The sequence below is a fragment of the Myodes glareolus genome, chromosome 23, assembly GCF_982192425.1.
Source record: "Myodes glareolus chromosome 23, mMyoGla1.1, whole genome shotgun sequence".
In the NCBI taxonomy this organism is placed as follows: domain Eukaryota; kingdom Metazoa; phylum Chordata; class Mammalia; order Rodentia; family Cricetidae; genus Myodes; species Myodes glareolus.
In genome coordinates this window covers 28766956-28790137 of record NC_142048.1, presented here as the reverse complement: position 1 = coordinate 28790137, position 23182 = coordinate 28766956, and the positions used below count along the sequence as shown (strand labels likewise).

The window sequence follows — 23182 nt, the reverse complement described above, 5'->3', positions numbered from 1 at the left end:
ATATTTATTTAGCATCAATATTGGAACTTCTTCCCTATCTCCCAGCAAGCTAAGTGTAAGGAACCTGAGTCCCAAGGCATGAGGTTCAATGTCTTGGCCACTGCCGCTGCCACTAGCATGCTAGACAAAACCCTGGCTTTCCATCTCACAGTGTCAAAAAGAAAGTAATGCCCTGCTCTAGCATTTGCATTCCCTGCCATGATCTAAAATCTTTGATATATGTCTTTCAAAAGAACAGAAATCTTTCATAAGTAACAAATGCACAAAATATTAAAAGCATATGGTGAATTGATACTATTGATATTATACTATGAAGTATGCCAAATAAAATTCAATTTACTCCTGTTTTCTGTCAAAAGCAAAATATTCTTCAATGCTTCCATCCATGTGGTACACCTCTTCTTTCAGGGATGAGCATGATGTGGGGTCAGTCAGCTCTGTGCCATCAGAATCTGTCAGGGTAGAGGCTGAGAGCGCCTCGGGGACTATCTGAGAGCCAGAGATACACAGCCTAGGAGCAAAAACACTCCACGTGAGAGTTTGTAAAACAAAAGGATATAACACTTGCACGACAGTGATAAACTTGTAAGTTATCTTCAAAGGCACACAATCTCTGAAACATCACCAAGTGTTTCATTTGACAAAACCATTTTCTGAATCTGTGGGTGCATGTGTTTCCATGTCTAGGCAAATAGATGTGGGTGTCTGTGTGTGTGTGTCTGTGTGTGTGTTTGAATGTGGAAGCCAGAGGACAATCTGGGGTCTTGGTTCAAGATAGATTCACCGTGTATGTTGATATAGGTTCTCTCATTAGCCTGGAGCCTGCCTTGAAGGATAGGCTGCCTGGCGGGTGAGCTCCAAGAATTCACGTGCCTCCACCTCCCTAGCACTGGAATTTCAGGTACCTACCACCACATCCAGCTTTCTTCTAAAACATTTAACCCCAGAGATGACAAAAACATTTAAAGGCTTCTTAAGATCCTAAACCAGTATATGTAGCTACTTCTCTTTGCAGTTATAAAGAGATGTGACAGCACAGCCTCCCGAGCATCATCGGCATCAACAGGAGTCATCAGAATATGGTAGTTACTGAAAGACAACACAATACAATCTTATTCTTCCACTGGTGCCTTGAAGCTTAGAACCCGTCACAATGAGGGGTTTGATTGTGCATGAGGTTGTAACATGAGGGGCCGGCTTGTTGAGGTTTCCGTCCTGCCCAGTACCCCACAGCCGGCAAATCCCAAAGAGAAATCACACACAGGACTCCATAAGGTTATAAACTGATTGGCCCATTAGGTCAGGCTTCTTGTTAACTCTTATAACTTACGTTACCCCATTATCCTTATCTACATTAGCACATGGCTCCGTACCTTTCTCAGCTGGGCAAGTTACATGTTGCCTCTTCGGTGGTCTGCGCAGGAGTGGCGAGGAACCTCCCTGCTTCCCAGAATTCTCCTGTTCTCATTGCATCACCTCTACTTCCTGTCTGGTTTTCCCACCTATACTGTCTGCCTGGCCAATCAGCGTTTTATTAAAATATGATTGACAGAATACAGACAATTCTCCCGCATCATGAGGTTACCTTTCAGGGTCTTTGAAACAAACGCTGACATTAACTCCCCTGTGTTTGTGTGTTTAATCCATGTATGTTTTGCATGTATGCACACACAAACACGTCTAAAGGCAAGCATCGATCTAGGATCAGAAGCATCTCATGAAAAACATTGTCCCCAACTATTCCAGATGTGCATGCAAATTAGTTGAAGCCAAGACTCATGGAAGAGTTAAACATGGGAAGAAGAACTATGATAAAGTTAACAAATATTTGGGGGTTAAGGTTTTGTGAGACAGAGTCTCAGGCAGCCTAGGCTTGCCCCAGGTTTGCCTCAAGTTTGCAAAGTGGCTGAAAATTCCCTGATCCTTCTGCTCAACCCCTCAAGTTCTCAGATCACATGTGTGCACTACCATGCTGGCTACAAATATGATGTGTGTGTGTGTGTGTGTGTGTGTGGGTGGGTGTGTGTGTGTGTGTTGGTGTGTGTGTGTGTGTGTAAACTTACTCTCTGACACTGCTGATGTGGTCAGAAACAGGAGGCAAAGGTTCGTGGGTAGCAGAACGAGGCAGGCTCCCCTGGAAGTGTCGAAAACCTTCATCACTGGGCGGAATGAGTTGTCTTCCTAACAGCCTGCAAAGGAAGAAAAGCTAAGAAGTTGAGGATTTTCTTTTCTCAGACAAAGGAAAAATGTTTCCTAATTCTAAACAGGATCCAATGCTGCTTCTGAAAGACACAAGGGGTGCGGTGGAGTGTGCACAGGGTCAAGAGAGCCACCATGGTGTTGGAGACAAAGCTCAGACTCGGAGAGGACAGAATGGCTCAGAGTCCAGACAGAGACTGTGAGCAGAGGTGCCCAGCTCCTTCACCACTTATTTCATTTATTGGTTGGTCAGGTGCAAATCAGAATCATACTTACCTCACCGGAGTGTGTGTCTGACCTAAGCGTCTAGGGCAAAGAAGGGCACAGAGAAACTTGCTGCAGGTGGTAATTCCAATAGACCCAGAAGATAAAAATACATATACATATGCCTTATATGTATCCCCGGCTGGTTTTCAACTCACAACGCCCCTGTCAACCTCCTAAACACCAGGATTATAGGCATTTATCACCTCATCTAGCTAAGACAATTTTTTAATCCCCTTGACAAGCTAATTAGAAGAGTCATGTTAGTATTCTAATTTATTCTCCTCAGCTCAGAGCTGGAGAACACTAAAACGGATTTCCTCCTAAGTAGCAAAGGAGGTTGAAGAAAGCAATGCCTCTGTTCCAACAAATCTACATTTTCCCATCTTGTTTATAAAAAATCATAATAAATGTCCCCGTGATATGAAAAAAAATAGAGACAGCAAGAATAGGACCGTCTAGCCTGTTTCTCAGCAAATGATCACCTGGTCCCTGGAGCATCACCATGACCACCCACCTCCCCTCCCCTGCGCTCATGGGCTCAGTGATGACAGATGCCTGCCACTCACACAGAGTGAATGCGGAGATGAAGGGTCCCTCCTCGGACTCTTGCACCTGCCATGGATATGACATCTTTCTGAGAGTGACCCAGATTTTCTTCTGCCAAATTAAAGGCATGTGACCCCGCCATTGACAAGGTTTCTTTGGGACCTGTTATAAAGGGTGTGACTTGTCGAGAAAGGACTGTGTTCCAGAGAAATACTCTGACTGGGTAAACGCGCTCAGTCACACTATGTTGGCTGAATAAACGGAATTGTGCACTGATCAAACCCCCATCCCAGCAGCCGTTTGTGGCCATTTCCATACCTGAGATGGAGGGATCTCGTTGCCCACTCGCTGCATTCGGCCAGAAGATTCTGGGTCTGGGGACTCACTTTCCCTTCGAATAGCATTTCCTCGACCTCCCAAAACAGCTGCCGGACTTTCTGAGCATTGACTTTGTCAAATTCCTGAAACAGAAGCATATATTCAAATGCCCCATTAGTTTGTGGCCACATTACCCTTGAAGGATTTGAACTCATCACTCCAATACCACCCCAAAAGTCAGAGAACATGGGCTTCATAGTCAGTATTTATAAACTGAAGACCACTGAAAGAGAAGGAGTAAATCAAGGTAAAACTGTGAACTCTGTAGCCAGATGGACCAGTGTACCAATGTTTACTTTCTGATCAGTGACATCCTATATTAAGCTTCTCATTCATTAACTGTTAAATAAAGATGAGGTTTGCAACATCAATTATGAGACTCATTTAAGAGTCCTCATAGACACAGATACACATCGTTACATAGCCATCCTCCCCGGGAATGGGATTGGGGGGAAGGACAAAGGAGACTAAGGATTCTGTAAATCTTAGCAAAACCAGAACAGTAGCTAAATAACTCACCTATCTGAGAATCCCACAGTCACAAAATACCCAAAGTTGAGTGAAAGTTGAGGGCTTGTTCCAGGTTAGAAGGCAAAAGTGAAATATTTGACTTGGTGGAGGGTACATGTGGGGTGTCAGGGTCCTTCTAACCATGGAGATATTTCACAGTCTTTGCTTTCCCAAACCTTCTCTTACTTGTGTTAGCTGTCAAGGTTTTATCTCAAGTTTCTAGCCACAAGTACAATGGCAGGCAGGGTTGTAGAATGGGGAAAACAAAATGAACAATAGCTAAGACAATGGACTATGAACTAATCAGAAAATTTATTTTTCTCTATATTTTGACATTTTGATACTTTCACATATAACAGTATAAATGTGTATATATATATAATATCTATGATATATTTAATACTGATGAGATAAATGTAAATAGATTCTTTTTGAACATAGAAAAGGAATTCTTAGGGCAGGGAGGTAGCTCATTGTGTAAAGTGAGGGCCTGGCTTGGATCCTTAGCATGCAAGGGAAAGCTGGGTGTGGGAGCCTGTACCTGTAATTTCAGGCCAGGGGCAGGGTAGAGAGAGGCTGATCCCTGGGTTAATTCCAGGTTCAGTGAGAGACCCTGTCTAAGGGGAAAAAGACGCAGAGAATGATAGAAGATATTCAAAATTGACCTCTGACCTCTGAATGGGCATCACAGTTGAGTGTATAGCCACCAAACCACCCCTGACACACACACGAATAAATAAATTACTAGGTTATTCCCCCATAAACCATATCCACAGGTTATTGAAATTATAAAAAGACATACATCATCTCTCCAAGAAGAAACTGAGCTCCTCTCTGTGGACAATCCAGTGGTGGAACTCTGTGTGGAAGAGCCAGGCCATGAATTGTGGGCCTCCGTGGGCGTGCGGCTCCCACTGGATGAAAAGGATGAGGGGGACTCACTGCGGGAAGGAACACAGATGACAAACATGTGAGTTGGGAAGAGTGGACATCCGGCATGGGCTTGACTTCTCTAGGCTCATTTCCTCTTTGTTCTCGTAAATGTATTTGCCAAGTTCACAGCAAATGGTTTAACAGTGGTTTAACAATTGGTAATGTGACAATCCGTATTGTCAACTCCCTCCCCCATATTTATTATGCACGTTTTTGCCTGGGACACCAGCAGCATTTAAAATGATTACTTCTTACCTGGCATATTTGTCAATGGCTTTCTGTACGCTTCTGGTAAAATTTGTGGGGAGAGGATCTCTGCTCTTGGCGGAGCTGTGCTTCCTGAGTCCTTCCGAAAGCCCCCTTCTGAAAAGAAAAGAAGCCAAGGAAGTCGGACCAGGCTCCAGCATGATCACATGTGCCCTTCATTGACTTACGATGCCCCTGCTCGTAAGCCCCTCTCCCCTTGCCGCTGAGGCCTAGGAACTCCTTATTTTAATTTTTTCTTAGAATCAAGGGTTGTCAATAACCTTCATAAATATTTAAGTAATCTGAAAACATAGTTAACAGCTGTTTGCAGTGGAGTCAGAAAACACAAAGTTGCTGGAATCGTTGGCCGTACTTCTGTTCTTTTCCACTTGGCAAGTAGAATATGGGCTGGGTTGTTGTCTGGTATGTATTCTGCATCTTAAAGGGTTCTGAAATGTTAAAGTTGAATGGAAAATTAGAACATCTAAAATCTAAGTAAACTATTAAACCGACCTGGTACAGTTCGTGTTAATCATTAAATGCCTTCTCAGTGAACCTCCCAGAATATTTCTTCCTCCTCCTCAAAACATCGTCTGCATGTGTAGCAATGAACCACTTTTGCTTGTTAGTAGGAATCATGAATTTCCATAGAAATAAAACACATATTACCTGAAGATGGAGGAAGAAGACTCCAGCTTTCAGTGTTTGAGAGAAAGACACCACTCAGTGTGCTTTAGAAACAAAAGCTGGCTTTGCTTCTAATTAAAAATGGTACCAAACTTTTAACATTTGTATTTTTAATATACATGGAAAACACTCTGCCTTTCCCTACATACTTATCGTCTTTTTATCACAAAGGGGGCTCTCATACAAATTAACACTGTCTGCAGAGGCTAGTCAAAGACATCTACCTTCCACTGATTTTTTTTTTTTGCACAATGATTAACAGAATTGTGCTATTTTTCATTTCATCTACCTATATCTCATAGGTACAGTTAAATAATTTTCAGGCAAAGATGCTGAAGAGGAACAGAGAAAAGGACATAGCACAGTGCACGGTTTTACACTTTTCTTTAGTCTGGTGCTGCTGGACTTGAACCCAGAGACTCTGTATATGAGGCAGGTGCTCTGCCACTGAGCCATACCCGCTGTCCAGCTCTTGTGATAATAAGACACCTTTTTATTGGCCCTGCTCAGTTGTTTCTAAATCATCTTTAAAATCACTCACATTGTGATTCAACTCTTAGGTAATCATAGAAATTCTTACAAACCAGCTATTTCAAGATCAACCAATATTGCGTCATGTAGACGTATTTGGAGCCTTAAGGAGTGTAATTTAGATGTGAGCTAACACACCATCCAGAAACTTTAAAACTTTGGTGTCATGGATGACTTTAATGTCAGTCTTTCCCGACACCATCTTCACGGTGGACCAGTCGCTGACACATGACCTCAACACCCACTTCTGTAAACAGACAACACAGCAACCATCCTCCCTAGAAGGCTGTGGAGAAGATGGGAGTGACCTCACTGCAGGAAGGCTAACAGGAGCGCTTTCCAGGGAGCATAAGGTCCTAACATGGTGAATTCCAAACACAGTCACAAAGGGTCTTTGTTTCTTATATTATGTTATTATTATGTTTCTCTCTAGCCAAACGCTGATCTGTCATTCTGTGCATAGCTTAAGCAGCTTACTCCTCTGTAAACTGCCAACTCCTCCATAGTCTACTCAGCCTAAAAAACATGCAAACTTACGGGACATATCCTATGCTGTAACTATTTTAAAACCTATATCCCGTGCAATGTCTGCTATGATATCTAATATATAGACATTTGATGATCTTATGTTAGTTCTTTCCTGAAGCTTACGTTTTAGAGAGAGTAACAATTTTGTCATGTCTACATTTGAAATCAAGAGGTGGGCTCCCTCCGGGTGTACTGAATGGAACCACAATGCACTAACTAACTTAACGGGCACATCGAAGTTAGGGCTGAATAGCTAGCTCTTCAGTACTTCATCCAGAGATTTGACTTCCTCTGTTTTTTTTTTAATTATTATTATTTTTTTAAGGTTGATTTTTGATAACTTGCAAACTTGGGTAGAACTGTACTGTGAGAATTCAAATGTTAACAATCCTCACAGTCTTCAAAACACCATTTGAGGGGAGTGTTTGAAATAAGTATAATAAGTATAATCTCTACATCAAAATGCAGAATGGTGACGTTTTCAGTGTTTTTTTTTTTTTTTTTAATGCGGGGCAGAGTGTTTAGCACAGGGCCTCATGCCTGCTAAGCAAGCGCTCTACCCCACTAATTAAGGCCAACAAGGATCTGATTTTAGATTCTATAACAAACACACGAAAGGGTGGTCCCCCCAAGCCCAAGAAGCAACCCTAATTGCTTCTTGCAGAAGCAAAGCAGTAACGTCATTTGGGAAGGCCTGCTGATGTCAGCGCCGTACAATTTCATGAATGAATGCCGGAAGGAACGCACAAACCGGGTGGATTTCGCCTTTGCGGGTCAAGGAAAACACCACGCACTTCTCAGGGAAAAAAAAAAAAGTCATGATCTAAAACTCACTGCATCCGACTCGGATGGCGAACTTACCCAATCACAATGAGCCCCAGACTCTGCTCTATGTCCCACAGGCCGGGCCCGGAGCCTCGAGGCCTGGGCACCACGGTGCGGTGGCTCCCCGCACCGGCCCCACGCGGGGCGAAGGCCGCCACATGTCCCCGCGTTCCCGGGGCCTCAGCTCCGCGCCCGCCCAGCCCTGCGCCCCGAGCCCCGCTAGCGCTGCTCCTGCCGCAGCGGCGCGCCCGGGACCCACGAGCCCGCAGAGATGCAGCCAGCGGTGCCCTCTGCCCGACCAGTGGGGCCCATGGGCGCGGCGGCTCGCGGGGCTCCGGGCACGGCTTCCCGCTTCGGACCCTCAGGTCCGGCGGAGGCTGGATGCCATAGCGAGGTCTCCCAACCCTCGGATCTCTCCTGCCCAACGCCTCGGCCGGGACGGGAGTGGGCAGAATCGTGGCCAACACTCCCCGCCCCTTCCCGCCCTCTCTGGCCAGGGCCACTGCTTTGGTAGATCACAGATTTCTTTATACAGGGACGAGAGTTTTGGTGGCCTACCCGGGCCAACCCCATAGTCCTCTTTAAAATCTGGATTTCCCAAGCCGTGGTGCTTCCAGCCTAGCTTCTCCAAAAGAGCATATGGATTCCCAAGAGAAAGGCAAAGAACTATAGGAGATTTTCACATCCTTCCTCCCCGCATGGATGAGATGCAAGGTTTCAAGTGAGAAGGCAAGAGAGGTTTAAAATAACCAAGCCCCAGATCTCGTAAATGCGTGATCAATTAATTATTCAATTAGTTGGAGCTTTGGGTCTGATGACACGCAAGATTAGCATCCCTTCCCGTGCTGTCTCTCTTTTTGCAAAATAGGTGCTTAAAGTCATGCAAACCGGTCATTTTACTGTAAACCAAAGAACATCCTTGCTGCTTGACTCATTAGCTTTTTAATGCCCGGTTTGTTTTCTTTCATGATTTGAAATGAGGTCTCACTCTTTGTAGCCCAAGTTGGTTGGGAACTCACTGTGTAGCCAGAGCTAGCCTCCAACTGTAGTTGAACCTGTTGTTTCAGACTCCTGAGTGACCAATAAGATTATAAATGTGAGCTATCTCATTCATGTGTGTGTGTGTGTGTGTGTGTGTGTGTGTGTGTGTATACATACATTGAAATATATATATTGAAAGACTCTAAATGCATTTCTGAGACCTCTCAGCTCTAAAGACATTTTCTGAAGCCTCTTAGCATTTGGAAACGGGACAGTCACCCCCCCCCCACCACCACACACACACACACATGCTGGACTGCTCATCCTCCTGTGTCCTTGTGAATAATCTTCAAACATAACTCCATTCTGGGAATTAAGGCAAAGACAACCCACAGATGTTGACTCAGTTCCTGATGTTCGATTTAGTCATTGAAACAAGGTCAGGAAGGCCACAGATGCTCCCCTTATCTCACCTGACCACGCAGCTATTCTCCTGCCCTGGAATAGACCAATCACTGCTAGTAACCCTTTGAATAAATTGGATTTATTCCAATTGGAAAACAACCTACAGGTTCCCCATTTTGTGTCTGTGGCTTTTTGCTTTAAAAGATGGGCTGTAACAGCTATCGAATGTCCTTCATATCCCGAACCTGAAGGGCCCTGTTGTGACAGAATAAAAATCCTCTTGCTTTTGCATCAATTGCGGTTGTGTGAGTGGTGTCTAGAGCAACTTCTCCCAGATATTTGTACTTCTAGTCCAACTATACTCTCTCTCTCTCTCTCTCTCTCTCTCTCTTGTTTGTTTTTTAAGACAGGGTTTCTGTGTAGCTTTGGAGCCTGTCCTGTAACTACCTCTTACAGACCAGGCTGGCCTCAAACTCACAGAGATCTGCCTGCCTCTGCCTGAGTGCTAGGATTAAAGGCATGTGCCACCACCACCCAGCCCAGATATCTACTTTTGAATACCAATACACAGCTAATTTACTGGAATGAAATGATGGTTCTAGGTATGCAACTCAGTGATAAACTGCTTATCTGGCATGTATGAGACCTGAGGGCAATCTCCAACTATAAAAAAATCAAACTGAAAACTCTAAGGTAGAAGCCCATGAGAAGCCCCTCCCCCTTTTCATTAGCATAGCCACTGTTGTCATCCTCAAAGAAACAGGCAACTAAACAATGCTGAATGGGAGAAACAGCCTTCCCCAGGGAAGGGCGAAAAATCCATCTCCAATATCAAATGCTCAGCCCTGAACTCACAGACATATAAGTAACATTATATGGACTGAACAGATTTTACTTATATAATTAGGATTATTTAGTCATACATTTATACGCATATATAACAATCATTTTTAAAAAATAGAGGCCATGAGTTTGAGAGGGAGTGAGGAGGTGTATGGGAAGAGTTGGGGAAGAAAATGGAGGGGGTAAACAATGTCAATTGTATTTTAGTTTTAAAAAATATTTTTTAAAAAACATAAAAACTCATTTTCCCACGTTCACGATCTATAGAATTCAGATATGCTGTCAAGACTGTTTTCTGCTCCACGTGAGGTCACGTATACTTTTACCTGGTGACCAGTCTGGTCTGGAGGATTCACATCGGCTTCACGCAGTGGCTAATATGGGGCGAAATGCCTAATTTTAGCTGGACCTTCCTTTTGTGTCATCTCGAGACTTCTTCAAGTCATTCCTGCCACCATTCAACATGGTTGTGCTGACCTCCAAGAACCTAGAGTAGACGCTGTCAGTTCCATCAGAGCCTGGCATGAAATTTACGGTGACACCTCTGCTACGTACTATAAACAGAGCAGCCATGGGGGCAAACACATAGACATTAAATACCGCTTCTCGTGGGGAAGGACGTCAAAGGATCTGCAGCCATCTTGCACCCCCAGCAGCTCTCCTGCTGGTCACAAGCTATTGACCTGCTCCCACCTCTAACACCATCAGCCTTCTCAAGAGCCAAGTCCCAGCACTTCCGAATGTGCATGACACTGCTGCTTACAGGCCATTTCCCCTGCATCCGAGGTCTGAACAAAGCTGCCCAAACAGGTGCTTGCAGCCGTTACTGCTGAAGCATCGACTCCTCACGTAATCCCAAAGAATGATGAAAAGCAGGACAAAAACTGTCATCTCTGTCTTCATTTTCTGTCTGTCGCCATTGCTTTGGCTGAAGGCAGAGAGAAGGCATCGTTCCAATTTTTTGAGCCCTAGAATGATGTACCACAGGGCGTACCACACCCCAAGGAAATTAATTATTCATGAGGATGGTGCCACGCCCTAGAGCTGAAGTAATCACGTTCTCAAAAACATCTTGTCAGTTTTAGAAATAAGGACTTCTGTGGACTGCCTGGGAGGACCGAAGAGCGGGTTCTGGGCCGAAACAATGCATTTAGTCTGCATCTGGACCAAGGTTGCTTGATTATTCAGTCTTGGTCCTTGCTCAACTTCTTCTGTTTAAAGTATGACATTCAGGCTAGGATCCTGAAGATGGATGTCGGCTCATTGGACCCCTTTATTGGTTTCCCCTCCCAATGTAATAACACTGAAATAAAATTTCTCTCTGCATTTTTTCCATCGTTACTCATCTTTACTTTCACCTTTGCTCTCTTTAACTGGCACATTGAACGAATGGCAGAGTTTACCGTTACTGCCAGAACCATGGCTTTGGCCCTGAAAGCACCGGTTACAAAAGGAGCCATCAGCCTTCCACACACAGAGTGGACAGTGGGATGTGGATGGAATAACTGTGGACCCTCTGATAGGTTTTATTTGTTTTTAAATCTTTAAAAGTCAGGTGATATAAAATAAGCAGCTGTTTCTGAGGTCTTCATAAGTCAAACCCTGGAGGAGCAAGGATCTGAGCTGAGACAATGATCATCTAGTCCATGACTAGACCCAGACTGCTTAATTATTCATATCTCTTGCCCTGTCTCCTATTTCCTGTGCATTCTGTTCAACATGCAAATAGTTCCATTCTCATCTATTTCTATCTATGACATTTCATTCACTTCTATCTTGGTTCTAATTTCAAAATCTAGAGCAACACCGCTTGCTTAAGTAATAAAGTGATAAAATCTTATCATCCAACGGATCTGGAGATTCTGGAGTCTAGATTCTAGACCATCCACCACTGCCCAGAAGAGAATAAGTGAATACACATTTATAAATGAATACTCATTTATACACACAGCTACGCACATATACATGTGCGTACACATGTGCACATTCACATGTATGTTTCCAATTCATTCTGTTATCCTGGAGAACACTGACTAATACCTAATAATCTAGTGGAATCAGAAAAAAATGAGCCCAGTTAATAGCAACATCAATGGTGATTGGCTCTGTGACAAAGGTACTATAGTAACAGTTTCTAAAAACAGAGCATTCTTATAGGAAGCCACTGTAAAATTTGAAATAACATACTTAAAAACACTTACACTTGATGTGGAATTCCCCTCTGTATGATGTGAATATGTTTTATTACCAATGGTTAATAAAGAAGCTATTTTGATCTGTGGCAGGGCAGAACATAGCAAGACAGAGATAGAGGAGGAAAGAAGGTGGAGTTGGGGAGATGCCATGTAGCCGCCCAAGAAGCAAGAGGTAACAAACCATGAGCCTCATGGTAAAATATAAAATAATAGAAATGGGTTAATTTAAGATATAAGAGCTAGCTAGGAATACGCCTGAGCTGTTGGCCAAGCAGTGTTGTAAATAATAAAGTTTCTGTGTGATTATTTGGGTCTGGGAGACCAGAAAAATGAAAGAACAATCTCCATTTACATACATTAACCTTCCTTATTTATTGCTGGTTATCCAAGACACTGGTATGGAAATATTGTCATTCAACACTGGGAGAAAGCCAATAGATGGCGCCATGTCACTTTTTTGTCATTATAATCCTTGCACTGAACATAAAACTATGTGTTTTATTGTTTTGTCTTTTGAGTTTTTGTTTGTTTTGCTTCTTTGAGATTTGGGATTGATGAGATTTTCATCCCAGAATAGATGGAGAACCCTGTTTAGACCAGGAATCACCCTTTCTGAGACAATTATCTGACAAATACAGCAGGCAGGAAATGTCCTAGTATTAGCATCTACATGGGTGGATTCACTAAGTATTCTACTTCTAAGTTTCAAAACTATCCCAAGTGACGCTTCTCTCCTATACAGAAGAGAAAAATAAGGTCAGCAACGTTTTGCAAATTGCCAAGAGCTAGCAGTTTTATCCAAATTGACACATTCTGTGCTCATATATTTACTTTATAAAGATTTGTCTTTATCCATTCTTCAGTTGAAGGACATCTAGATTGTTTCCAGGTTCTGGCTATTACGAATAAAGTTGCTATGAACACACCTGAGCAAGTATTCTTGTGGTGTGATTGAGCATCCCTTTGAGTATATGGCCAAGAATGGTACAGCTGGATCTTAAGGTAAGCTGATTCCCAGTTTTCTGAGAAACTGTTATACTGATTTCCAAAGTGGCTGTACAAGTTTGCACTCCCACCAGCAATGGATGAGTGCTCCCCTTACTCCACATCCTCTCCAACATAAGTTGTCATCAGGGTTTTTAGTCATTCTAACAGGTCTAAGATAGTATCTCAGAAGAAAATGTGGTACATTTACACAATGGAGTATTACTTAGCTGTTAAAACTTTGACATTATGACATCGGTGGACAAATGGATGGAACTATAAAATAAAATCATCCTGAGTAAGGTAACTCAGATCCAGGAGACATACACGGTATGTACTCACTCATAAGTGAATATTAGTTGTAAAGTAAAGAATAACCAGGTTACAATGCATAGCCCCAGAGAGGCTAGATAACAAAATGGACCCAAAGGAGAAATGGGTGGATTTCCCTGGGAAAGGGAAATGGAAGCGACCTCCTGGGTACACTGGGGGCAGGTAGGGATGGGAACAGGAGGGATTGGGTTGAAAGGTGGATGAAGGGAGAATAATGAAAGATGTCTTGATAGGGTGGAATTTAGGAATCAAGTAGACCCCTGATACAAGGAAAACTTCCATGAATCTACAATGATGGCAAGTGCTGAGACTCTTAGCAATAGTGGACACATAGCCTGAATTGATCATCTCCTGTGATCAGACTGGTGACTACCCCAATTGTCATCGGAGAATCTTCATTTAGCAACTGATGGAAACAGATGCAGACCCACATCCAAACATCAGGCCAAGCTCAGAGAATCCAGATGAAGAGGGGTAGGAAGGATTTTAGGAGCCAGAGGGGTCAAGGGCATAATAAGAAAACCCACAGAAACAACTAACCTGGCTCATAGGAACTCACAAAGTCTGAATCAACAACCAGGGAGCCTGCATGGAATCAGACCTAGGTTCTCTCTCTCTCTCTCTCTCTCTCTCTCTCTCTCTCTCTCTCTCTCTCTCTCTCTCTCTCTCTCTCTCTCCCTGTGAGTTGTGAGACTCCTAACCATGGGAGCAGGAGTTGTCCCTAACACTTGACTGGCTCTTGGAAACCTATTTCTCATACTGGTTTGCCTTGCCTGATCTCAATATAACTCTGTGGAACATCTTTACATGGCAGAAGGAGACTCACTCTGTGCTTTTATTCATACTTATAACCATTACCATATAAGCATTTCAAACTCTGTCGTTTGATGCATGATTAATAAAAGCTCAGAGAGAGAAATTGTGGTTCAGCCTGAAGATCCAAAATGCAAAGTAGTCAGCTACTGACTCTTACCTTGACCTCAGTCTTAAATGGTGATCCTGCCTCCAGGAATCTCAGAATGAGCCTGTCACTGAGAACTGTTTTCTCCCACTTTATAATCCTCTCTAGGACTGGGATTAAAAGCATGCACTGCCTGGTTTCTGTGGCAACTAGTGCGTCTACTGTGATTAAAGGTGTGTGTTACCATTGCCTGGTCTGTAAGGATAACCAATGGGGCTGTTTTACTCTCTGATCTTCAGGCAAGCTTAATTTATTAAAATACAAATGAAATGCCACTACAATTGTTTAGCTTCAAATCTGTCTTAAAATAAGACAAGCCCAAAACTACTTCCAAAAAGCTGCAAATTGAGATAACATAGACATTACAGCTTGTCTGAGAATCTATGTACAGAATCCAATGTGCCCACTGACTTCTGCTCCCCCAGATCACAACTGAGTTCTGTAGGTCTCAGTTTTTCACCCGCACCTGTATCCCCTGAGCATTGGTCAGAAAGCGAGTCATTAGACCTTGCCTTACTCTTTCCACTTCAGCAGTTACGGGGTGAGAAGTTGGGTTTCTCACCAAATCTCAGGGGTCCTGCTCTCCGTGGACCCAAGCTGAGACTGTGAGAACCATGGTTCCGGTTCATGTGTTTGATGGTTCTTATGTCAATTCACAGCCACGCCCTACTTCTCAAAGCACTCGAGCCCAGAAACTATGTCACTGTTGGCCTGTACTCACCCCTCGGTGTATATTAGTTACTTAATTACTGTATTTTGTTTGCTGATTGATTTTGTGTGTGTGTGTGTGTGTGTGCATGCATGTGTGCATGTGTGTGTATGCACAAGCATTCTAGTGCACACACAAGAAGAGGTCAGAAGACGACTTGTATAAGTTGGTTCTCTTCTTCCACCGTGTGAGTCCCAGGAGCCTAACTTGGGTTTTCAGGAGTGGCGGCAAGCAGCCTTACCTACTGAGCCATCTTGCCAGCCCCTAGACTTCTGATTACAGACGAAGAGGACCTCGCTGAGTTTTCCTATTACAGAAGAAAACGAGGCCCACAGCCTGTCACTCCAAGCCAGGCACACGAACCCTAGCTCTAGCATGTGAAGTGCTCAGCCAGGCTTCCTGAAATAATTGGCGACCATCTCTGGAAATAAAACCCACTCTGCCTTTGGGTGGGAACACAAGCCGCAGAAGTCCTTTCCAGCCACGGAACAGAACTGTTGGCGTCTGCGTCAGGCCAGGATAGCTAGGGAATATGCAGGGCTCAGGAAAAGTACACTTGAGAGAACGCAGAAGTTCCTCTTCTTGCTGTGGGGCCCTTAGCTGAGCAAAGCCAAAAGGAGAACTTACGTTTACAAGACTCCAGGGTTGACTGGGCTCTTGGGGTTTGCTTCCTGCCTCATGAGAAGTGAGAGTCCACTCTTCCCCCACTGTGCACAGACAGCACTTAGACAAAGCCAGGCCTGCAAACATTTCATATCCTACTTTACTTAATGCTTTATTTCTAGCTGACAACCAGCAAATGCTTCAGAGGTTGGAAATGTGTAACATGAGGGCCGGCTTGTTGGGGTTTCTTTCCCGCCCAGTACCCCAACAAGCCAGCAAGTAACAAAGAAAATCACACACAAGACTCCATAAGGTTATAAACTGATTGGCCCATTAGGTCAGGCTTCTTGTTAACTCTTATAACATATATTACCCCATTATCCTTATCTATGTTAGCCACATGGGCTCAGTACCTTTCTCAGTGTGACAGCTTACATGTTGCCTCTTCGGTGGTCTGCACAGGAGTGGCTGAGAGAGAGCTTCTGCTTCCAGAATACTCCCAGTCTCTTTGCTCCACCCCTACTTCCTGTCTGGCTTTCCCGCCTATACTGCCTGCCTGGCCAATCAGCGTTTTATTAAAATATGATTGACAGAATACAGATAATTCTCCTGCACCATTTGTAACATGAGGGCCGGCTTGTTGGGGTTTCTTTCCCGCCCAGTACCCCAACAAGCCAGCAAGTAACAAAGAAAATCACACACAAGACTCCATAAGGTTATAAACTGATTGGCCCATTAGGTCAGGCTTCTTGTTAACTCTTATAACATATATTACCCCATTATCCTTATCTATGTTAGCCACATGGGCTCAGTACCTTTCTCAGTGTGACAGCTTACATGTTGCCTCTTCGGTGGTCTGCACAGGAGTGGCTGAGAGAGAGCTTCTGCTTCCAGAATACTCCCAGTCTCTTTGCTCCACCCCTACTTCCTGTCTGGCTTTCCCGCCTATACTGCCTGCCTGGCCAATCAGCGTTTTATTAAAATATGATTGACAGAATACAGATAATTCTCCTGCACCAGAAATGGAAACTAAGGGCCACAGCTTTTATTGTTTCAACTGGGAGGTTGGGGTGTGTCTACCATAGCGTCTTAGGACACCAAACACTTGGATGCGAACCTTGAAGTCCTTGTCACGAAACATGACAGAAGTCAACTGCCCCCGCCACCACGCCCCTACTTCACATGAATCCGCTATGTTCTGTTTGGCACACACAGTGAACGCAAAAATGTAAATGAAAGTTTAAAAAGCATGATGCTAAGTACACTAAGTAAGACATTAAAGGGAAAAGTGGCACACAGTTCTACAACTGTGAGGCAGAGGAAGAAAGCAGAGTGGTGCTTCCAGGGGAGAGGGAGGAGAAGGGGATGTGGAGCTAGATGCTAGTGATGGTGGTCGCACAACACTAAAATCTAGCCAACTCCCTAATTACATTTAAAAATGGTTAAAATGCTATTTTTGATATGTGTATTTATTGCAATTTCAAAATATACCGCCCAGCCGGGTGGTGCTGGCACAAGCCTTTAATCTCAGCCCTCAGGAGGCAGAGGCAGGCGGATCTCTGTGAATTTGAGACCAGTCTGGGTCTACAAGAAGTAGTTCCAGGACAACACACACACACATACAGACATATATACATAACTCCCAGCTTTCTCCAACTTGATCGGAGTCTAGGAACAATGCAGGATATTACACATGTTGTAGTGGTCAGAGTGAGAAAGGCTCTATAGGACCCCAAGTGTGAATAATTAATACCCAATTGGTGTGGTTGTTTGGGAATGACATGAAGGTGGCTTTGTAGGAGCAGGAGTGTTACTGGAGTCAGACTTTAAGGGTTCAAAAGATTTGTGCCATTTCCTTCCACTACCCACCTCCTACTGGGTGGATTAAGATGTGAGCCCCCAGTTGTCCCTGCCGCCACCACGGACTCTGACCTTCTCAAACCAGAAGCCTCAAATTAAATGCTCTCTTTTATGAGGTGCCTTGGTCATGGAGTTTTATCAGAGCAGTACAATAGGAAAGTAACAAGGACACCTGATTAATCATTACCAATACGCAAGCTAGAAACGAGTGAACAAGTAGGGAAGCACACATTATTCAAACCCCTCAACAGCAGCACATGGACCCTGATCCCACACAGCTGCAAAGGCAGCTCAAAGATTAATTAGCAGTGACTCTGATGCTCAACACAACACCGCCTTACTGTGTCTTGCCAGCACAGAACATAGCGGGTGAGAAACGAGGACTTTAAATGCTAAGCAGAAAAAAGGATCTGTGGAATCACTTCTTAATAGCTTTGAGGAGTTCACTGGGGTTGTATTTTTTCCTTTTATATAAGCATAAGAATATTCATGGTTCTTGAAAGTTTGAGCAAATCTGCAAGAACTATTACAAGAAGGGAAAGCTGGAATTCAAAGTGACCAAGTATTATAAAATAATTTGAGGTATTTTTTTCGTAATAGAAGACAAAATAAAAGCAAATTTTACAAAAAAAACAGATGCTTGCATCCATCCATCCAATACTAGCACTTAGGTGGGGGTGGCGGGCTTGAGGCCAGTCTGGGAAACACGTTGAAGTCCTGTCTCAAAAGCAACACACCCCACAAAAAAATCAGACTTTACTAAACTTCATTCATTTATATTTCCTGGGTTGGCCTAGCATCCGCCTCCCAAAACCAGTCTCAGAGGCACGTGCCATCACACTTTCTGGGTTGAAAAAATTGTCTTTCCTACCCCTGATGATTTGATTTTCAGACAAAAGTAGGACGCATTTAATGAAGTTTCTTTAATCAAAATATAGCATAATAGAATGACTGGAGAGAAAGCTTAGCAGTTAAGAGCACTGGCTGCTCTTTCAGAAACCAGAGTTTGAGTCCCAGCACCAACACAGCCTCTTAAAATCAGTCATAGCTCTAGTTCCAGGGGGTCTAATTCCCTGTTCTGGCATCTTGGGCATAGCACACAGGTGGTAAATGGATGTGCTGGCTAATATTCTGTCAAGCTGATAAAAACTAGAATTATCTGTTGAGAAAAATGCCGCCATAGGATCCAGCTGGTAGAGTATTTTCTTAATTTGTGACTGATGGGGATGGGTCCAGCCCGTTGTGGGTGGTGCTATCCTTGGGCAGGTGGTCCTGAGTTCTATAAGACAGCAGGCTGAGCACGCCATGATGAGAAGGTCAGTCAGCACCATTCCTCCATGGCCTCTCCATTAGCTCTTGCCTCTAGTTCCTGCTCCACGACCTTTGAGTTCGTGTTCCCACTGCTTTTAGTGATGAACTGTTACCTGGGACAGTAAAGTAAGTTGCTTTGGTCATGGTGTTTCGTCATAGCAATAGTAACCCTAATTAAGACATATTGGTATCAGGATAGTAGGGTGTTGCTGTGACAGATCTGAACATGTTTTGGGGGGGGGATTATGGAAGGGCTTTGGAACTTTGGGCTAGGAATGCCATTGAGTGTTAAGAACTCCATGAGCTGTTCTGTAGGAGCTTGGGAAAAAAAATGTTAAGACCATTGTAAACCATGGAGGCCTGACTTGTGAAGTTTCAGAGGGAACACGCAGGAGCTGTGTTCTGGAGGTGGCGAAGGTTGTGCCTCATGCTGGCAGTGAAATTTGGTAGTGTGAGTCACCCAGGTGGTACTGGTTTTGAAGGCATGAAGGGGTCATGGAGAGAAGCTGAGTCTTGGCACTGTGTGGCAGGGCTGGGGTCTCTGAAGAAGGCCGAGGAGAGGCTATTAATAAAAGTGCAGCCCAATTGCAGCAGGGACCCCAACATTTTAGGAGATGCCAGTACCACCAAGAACAGCAGCAATGGTGTCAAGCCTGCATAGGCCTAGAAGGCGAGCTATGCATGCTACAGAGGGCAAAGCCGGAGAAGCGACTCAAGCCCTTTGGAATAGCCCATAAGATCGTGAATAAATCTCGCTTAACTGAACCTTGAGTTATTTACACTTTTGGAGTTTGGTTTTGCTTTAATTTGATTGCGACTGTGCCCTGGTTCTTCCCTCTTGAAGTGATTAAGTTATTTTTCATTTGACAGGAGCCTACAGTTGAAAGACTGAATTTTTAAGACCTTAGATTTGAAAAAAAAACTGATTAGTTTAGGGTGTTTGAAGTTTAAAAGACTGTGGGCTTTTAAAATTTGGAATATTTGTTTGTAATGTTGATATTATTGGGCGACCTTGAGGAAGAGCAAGAAAGGAAAGGCTAGCAGTGATGAGCTAGTGCATCAAGAAGTTGACAAAGAGTCAGCTGTGCTGGCGAGTTTTATGTCATCTTGTCACGAGCTAGAGTCATCTGAAGGTAGGGAGCCTCACCTGAGAAAAATGCCTCCAAAAGATTCAGCCGTAGAGCATTTTCTGAATTTGTGATTGATGTGGGAGAGCCCAACCCACTGGGGGTGGTGCCATCCGTGGGCTGGTGGTTCTAGGTTCTATTAGAAAGCAGATTCTGTGAGCAAGCCATGGAGAGGCGGCCAGCCACTAAGGAACATTTCTTCATGTTCTCTGCCTCAGCTCCTGGCTCCAGATTCCTGCCCTGCTTGAGTTACTGCCTTGAGTCACTGCTTTTGATAATGAACTGTGACATGAAATTGTGAATGAAACAAACAAACCTTATCCTCCCCTAGTGATCATGGTTTTCATCACAGCAATAGTAAGCCTAAGACACTGGACAAAATACCCGTACACGTTAATCTGTCTATCTATCTATCTATCTATCTATCTATCTATCTATCTATCTATCTATCTATCTATCTATCTATCATATATATATATGTATATATATACATATATATATATATATATGAAGCTGGAACATGATATTGTACTAAGATAGCAACTCTAAAAGTATTAATAGCCCCTGCTGTGAGTAGTGACTTGATCTTTGCTTCAAACCCTTACCCAGTAACAAGTTAGGTTTCTGTCTTATTCTCTTTCGGAGAGATGTTAGGTAAAGCTGGAACAAACATTAATTCAACCCAAAAAGAACTTCTAGCCCACTCTATTTCTGGCAATTAATCACAATTATAGGGCTAGATGGCTTCATAAAAGTTATTTGGGGTAGTTAAAAACCTTCCATTAAGAGGTCTCTTTCATTAAAAGATTTTCTTCAGTTTTATAGTGCAGTTTATGAATCTTTCATGATTTCAGCTAGGAATTATTTTGACCTGTTAGTAAAGCATGGCTTAACTATCCCCAGGCATGATTGTTTGAAATTTTCTTCTGGAACAGTGGTTCTCAAGCTTCCTAACACTGTGACACTTCAATACAATTCCTCAAATTGTGGTGATCCGCGACTATAAAATTATTTTTGTTGCTACTTCATAGCTGTTGTGGGAGTAACTTCCGCTGCCTCAACCAATAATCACTGAAGCAGGAGCCCACAGTGCAGTGGGGAGCGATTTCCGCTCCGTCAGCCAATAGCTGCTGAAATACCAGCCCACTGGGGCGTGGTATATTTCTCTTTTAAAAAGAGAAGCAGTTCCGGATAAGGTCTCTCTTGGTTCTGGCTCTTGGTTCCGGTGCTCGGTCTCGGCTGCTGCTCCCGGCTCCTGCTCCAGCGACTAGGCTCCCTTCCTGACGGTTTATGGTGTATGTAAGTTTTACCCCCCGCCAAATAAATAACCCCTTAAAACATAACTGGTGTGGGATTGATTCGTTAATAATTGGCGCCCAGCGTTTGGTTTAAGAACCGCCCCACCCCCCCACCCCCAGCTCGGCCTCCCAGGATACACAGGTCCGGACAGTCTCTGCCGGCTTACTTTGCCCTGTTCGGCACAGATTTTTAAATTTCTCCTTGCAACGTGAGTCAAAGAGCTCACAGCGCAAGCTCCCTTTGAAGTTCCAGCAAGCTGTTTGAAACCCATAACTGATTAGGAGTGCTGAAAGCAGCTTGACCCTTAATCCCAGCACAGGGACATGGGGCCCAAAGCACTAGGCCTCTTTAGCAACAGCGCAGTGGCTGTGTCACGACCCTCTGCATCCGGTTGAACAGAGCAGCAGGGCCTTGTTTATTGCCTTGTTTATTGGCCACTAGAAGCTCTCTGACCTTTTGTGATCTGTGGATTTAACCTCTGGATTTGAGTGTATATATTCTAGAGTTTACTTCCTCAATCAACACCACTGCCACGTGGATTCAGGTGCGCCCCACCTCCTACTGGCAGGCAACGGTCATTACAGGTAAGATTTTTCTTTTCGGTTGAAAATAAATACATACATACATACATACAAGTACAATTTCCTTTGATTGAAAATGTCGGAAAATATTACTATCCAAAAGTTCAATGGTTTTTTCAGTTGCGCTATGGAGGATATTCTGAAGGATGTCTCAGATATTCCTCTTACTTTGTTATTCCTGGGATCTGTTGCTTTTCTGGTGTTTGGCTATTTTATAAGAAAGATACAGTCCTTACAGACTGAATCTACAATGCTGAGGGCAGAGATTAAAACCTTAAGAACAATTCAGACTGATACCAACCTCCTCAAAAAAGAGTTTGGAGATTTCAAGGAGGAAACTAGATCAGAGTTTGGAGTTTTCAAGCAGGAGACTAGATCAGAGTTTGGAGTTCTCAAGGAGGAGAATAGATCTTTGTTTGATATGACTCGGTCAACTGGCCAAAATATCAAGAAGGTACAGTCTGATATTGCTTCTTTAGAAGGGAGCGTCACTGCCCTGGAGGAGGGGACAACCAAAATGACTCATAACCTCCAGTCCATGACTGTAAGTGCTGAAACATTAGCTGAGAGGATTATAACCATTGAATGTGAAAATCGGACTTTATCAAAAGGGTATGATAGATTAATTGACAGGATTTCCATACAAGAAGGCACAGTACATGCCATGAGGATTATGTCCAAGGAGGATATCGTGTCTCTGATGGACAAGCTCCATGCCTTAGAATCGTTAATGAAGACTTTGGAGCATAATACTGGACAGGAGATTCAGGACTTACAGAAGGCAATGGTGAGCAGATTTAATAAGATTGAGGAAATCATAGACTCTGATGAACAGGAGCAAAAGGTAGAAAGGCAACCTTCACCTCAAAAAACTCTCAGTCTACATAGAGTTATACCTGCCTTTCCAGTAATAACATCAGAAAAGATAACTGGCTCCAAAAACCCTAAGGTCGTTAAAGAACATACATGGGAGCCTATACGTATGAATGATCTGAAAGAATTTAAACAAGCAATTGTGAATTATGGACTACATTCATCCTTTGTTAGGGAGATGTTAAAATCCTGGGCTCTGAGCAACAGGGCCACCCCTAAAGATTGGAACCAGCTCACATCAGCTGTCCTTGAGAACGGACCTTTATGGCATTTCAAATGCCTATTCAAACAAGAGGCCAGACTTTTACAACAACAAGAATCAGCGAAAGGAATTGAGGTTTCTCTAGATCAAATTCTAGGGGAAGGACCTTACTCTGATCCTCAGGAACAAGCTCTTTATGATGAAAACATTTTATCCATATGTGCTACAGCAGCTCTAAGGGCCTGGGACAGGGTTCAAGACTCAG

The 23182-nt window shown here is 43.6% G+C and overlaps 1 protein-coding gene across 2 annotated transcripts in view; it reads right to left on the bottom strand.

The window, feature by feature from the left end:
• Window positions 1–23182, bottom strand: part of Fam149a (family with sequence similarity 149 member A) — a 57079-nt gene that overhangs the window by 16558 nt on the left and 17339 nt on the right. For both annotated transcript variants that reach the window (XM_087901049.1, XM_087901050.1), the window contains exons 2-6: window positions 5089–5196; window positions 4703–4841; window positions 3331–3473; window positions 2064–2189; window positions 341–511 (exon numbers count right to left, since the gene is read on the bottom strand). In XM_087901049.1, coding sequence (XP_087757175.1) covers window positions 341–511; window positions 2064–2189; window positions 3331–3473; window positions 4703–4841; window positions 5089–5196 — 687 coding nt within the window. The remainder of the gene's footprint in view (window positions 1–340; window positions 512–2063; window positions 2190–3330; window positions 3474–4702; window positions 4842–5088; window positions 5197–23182) is intronic.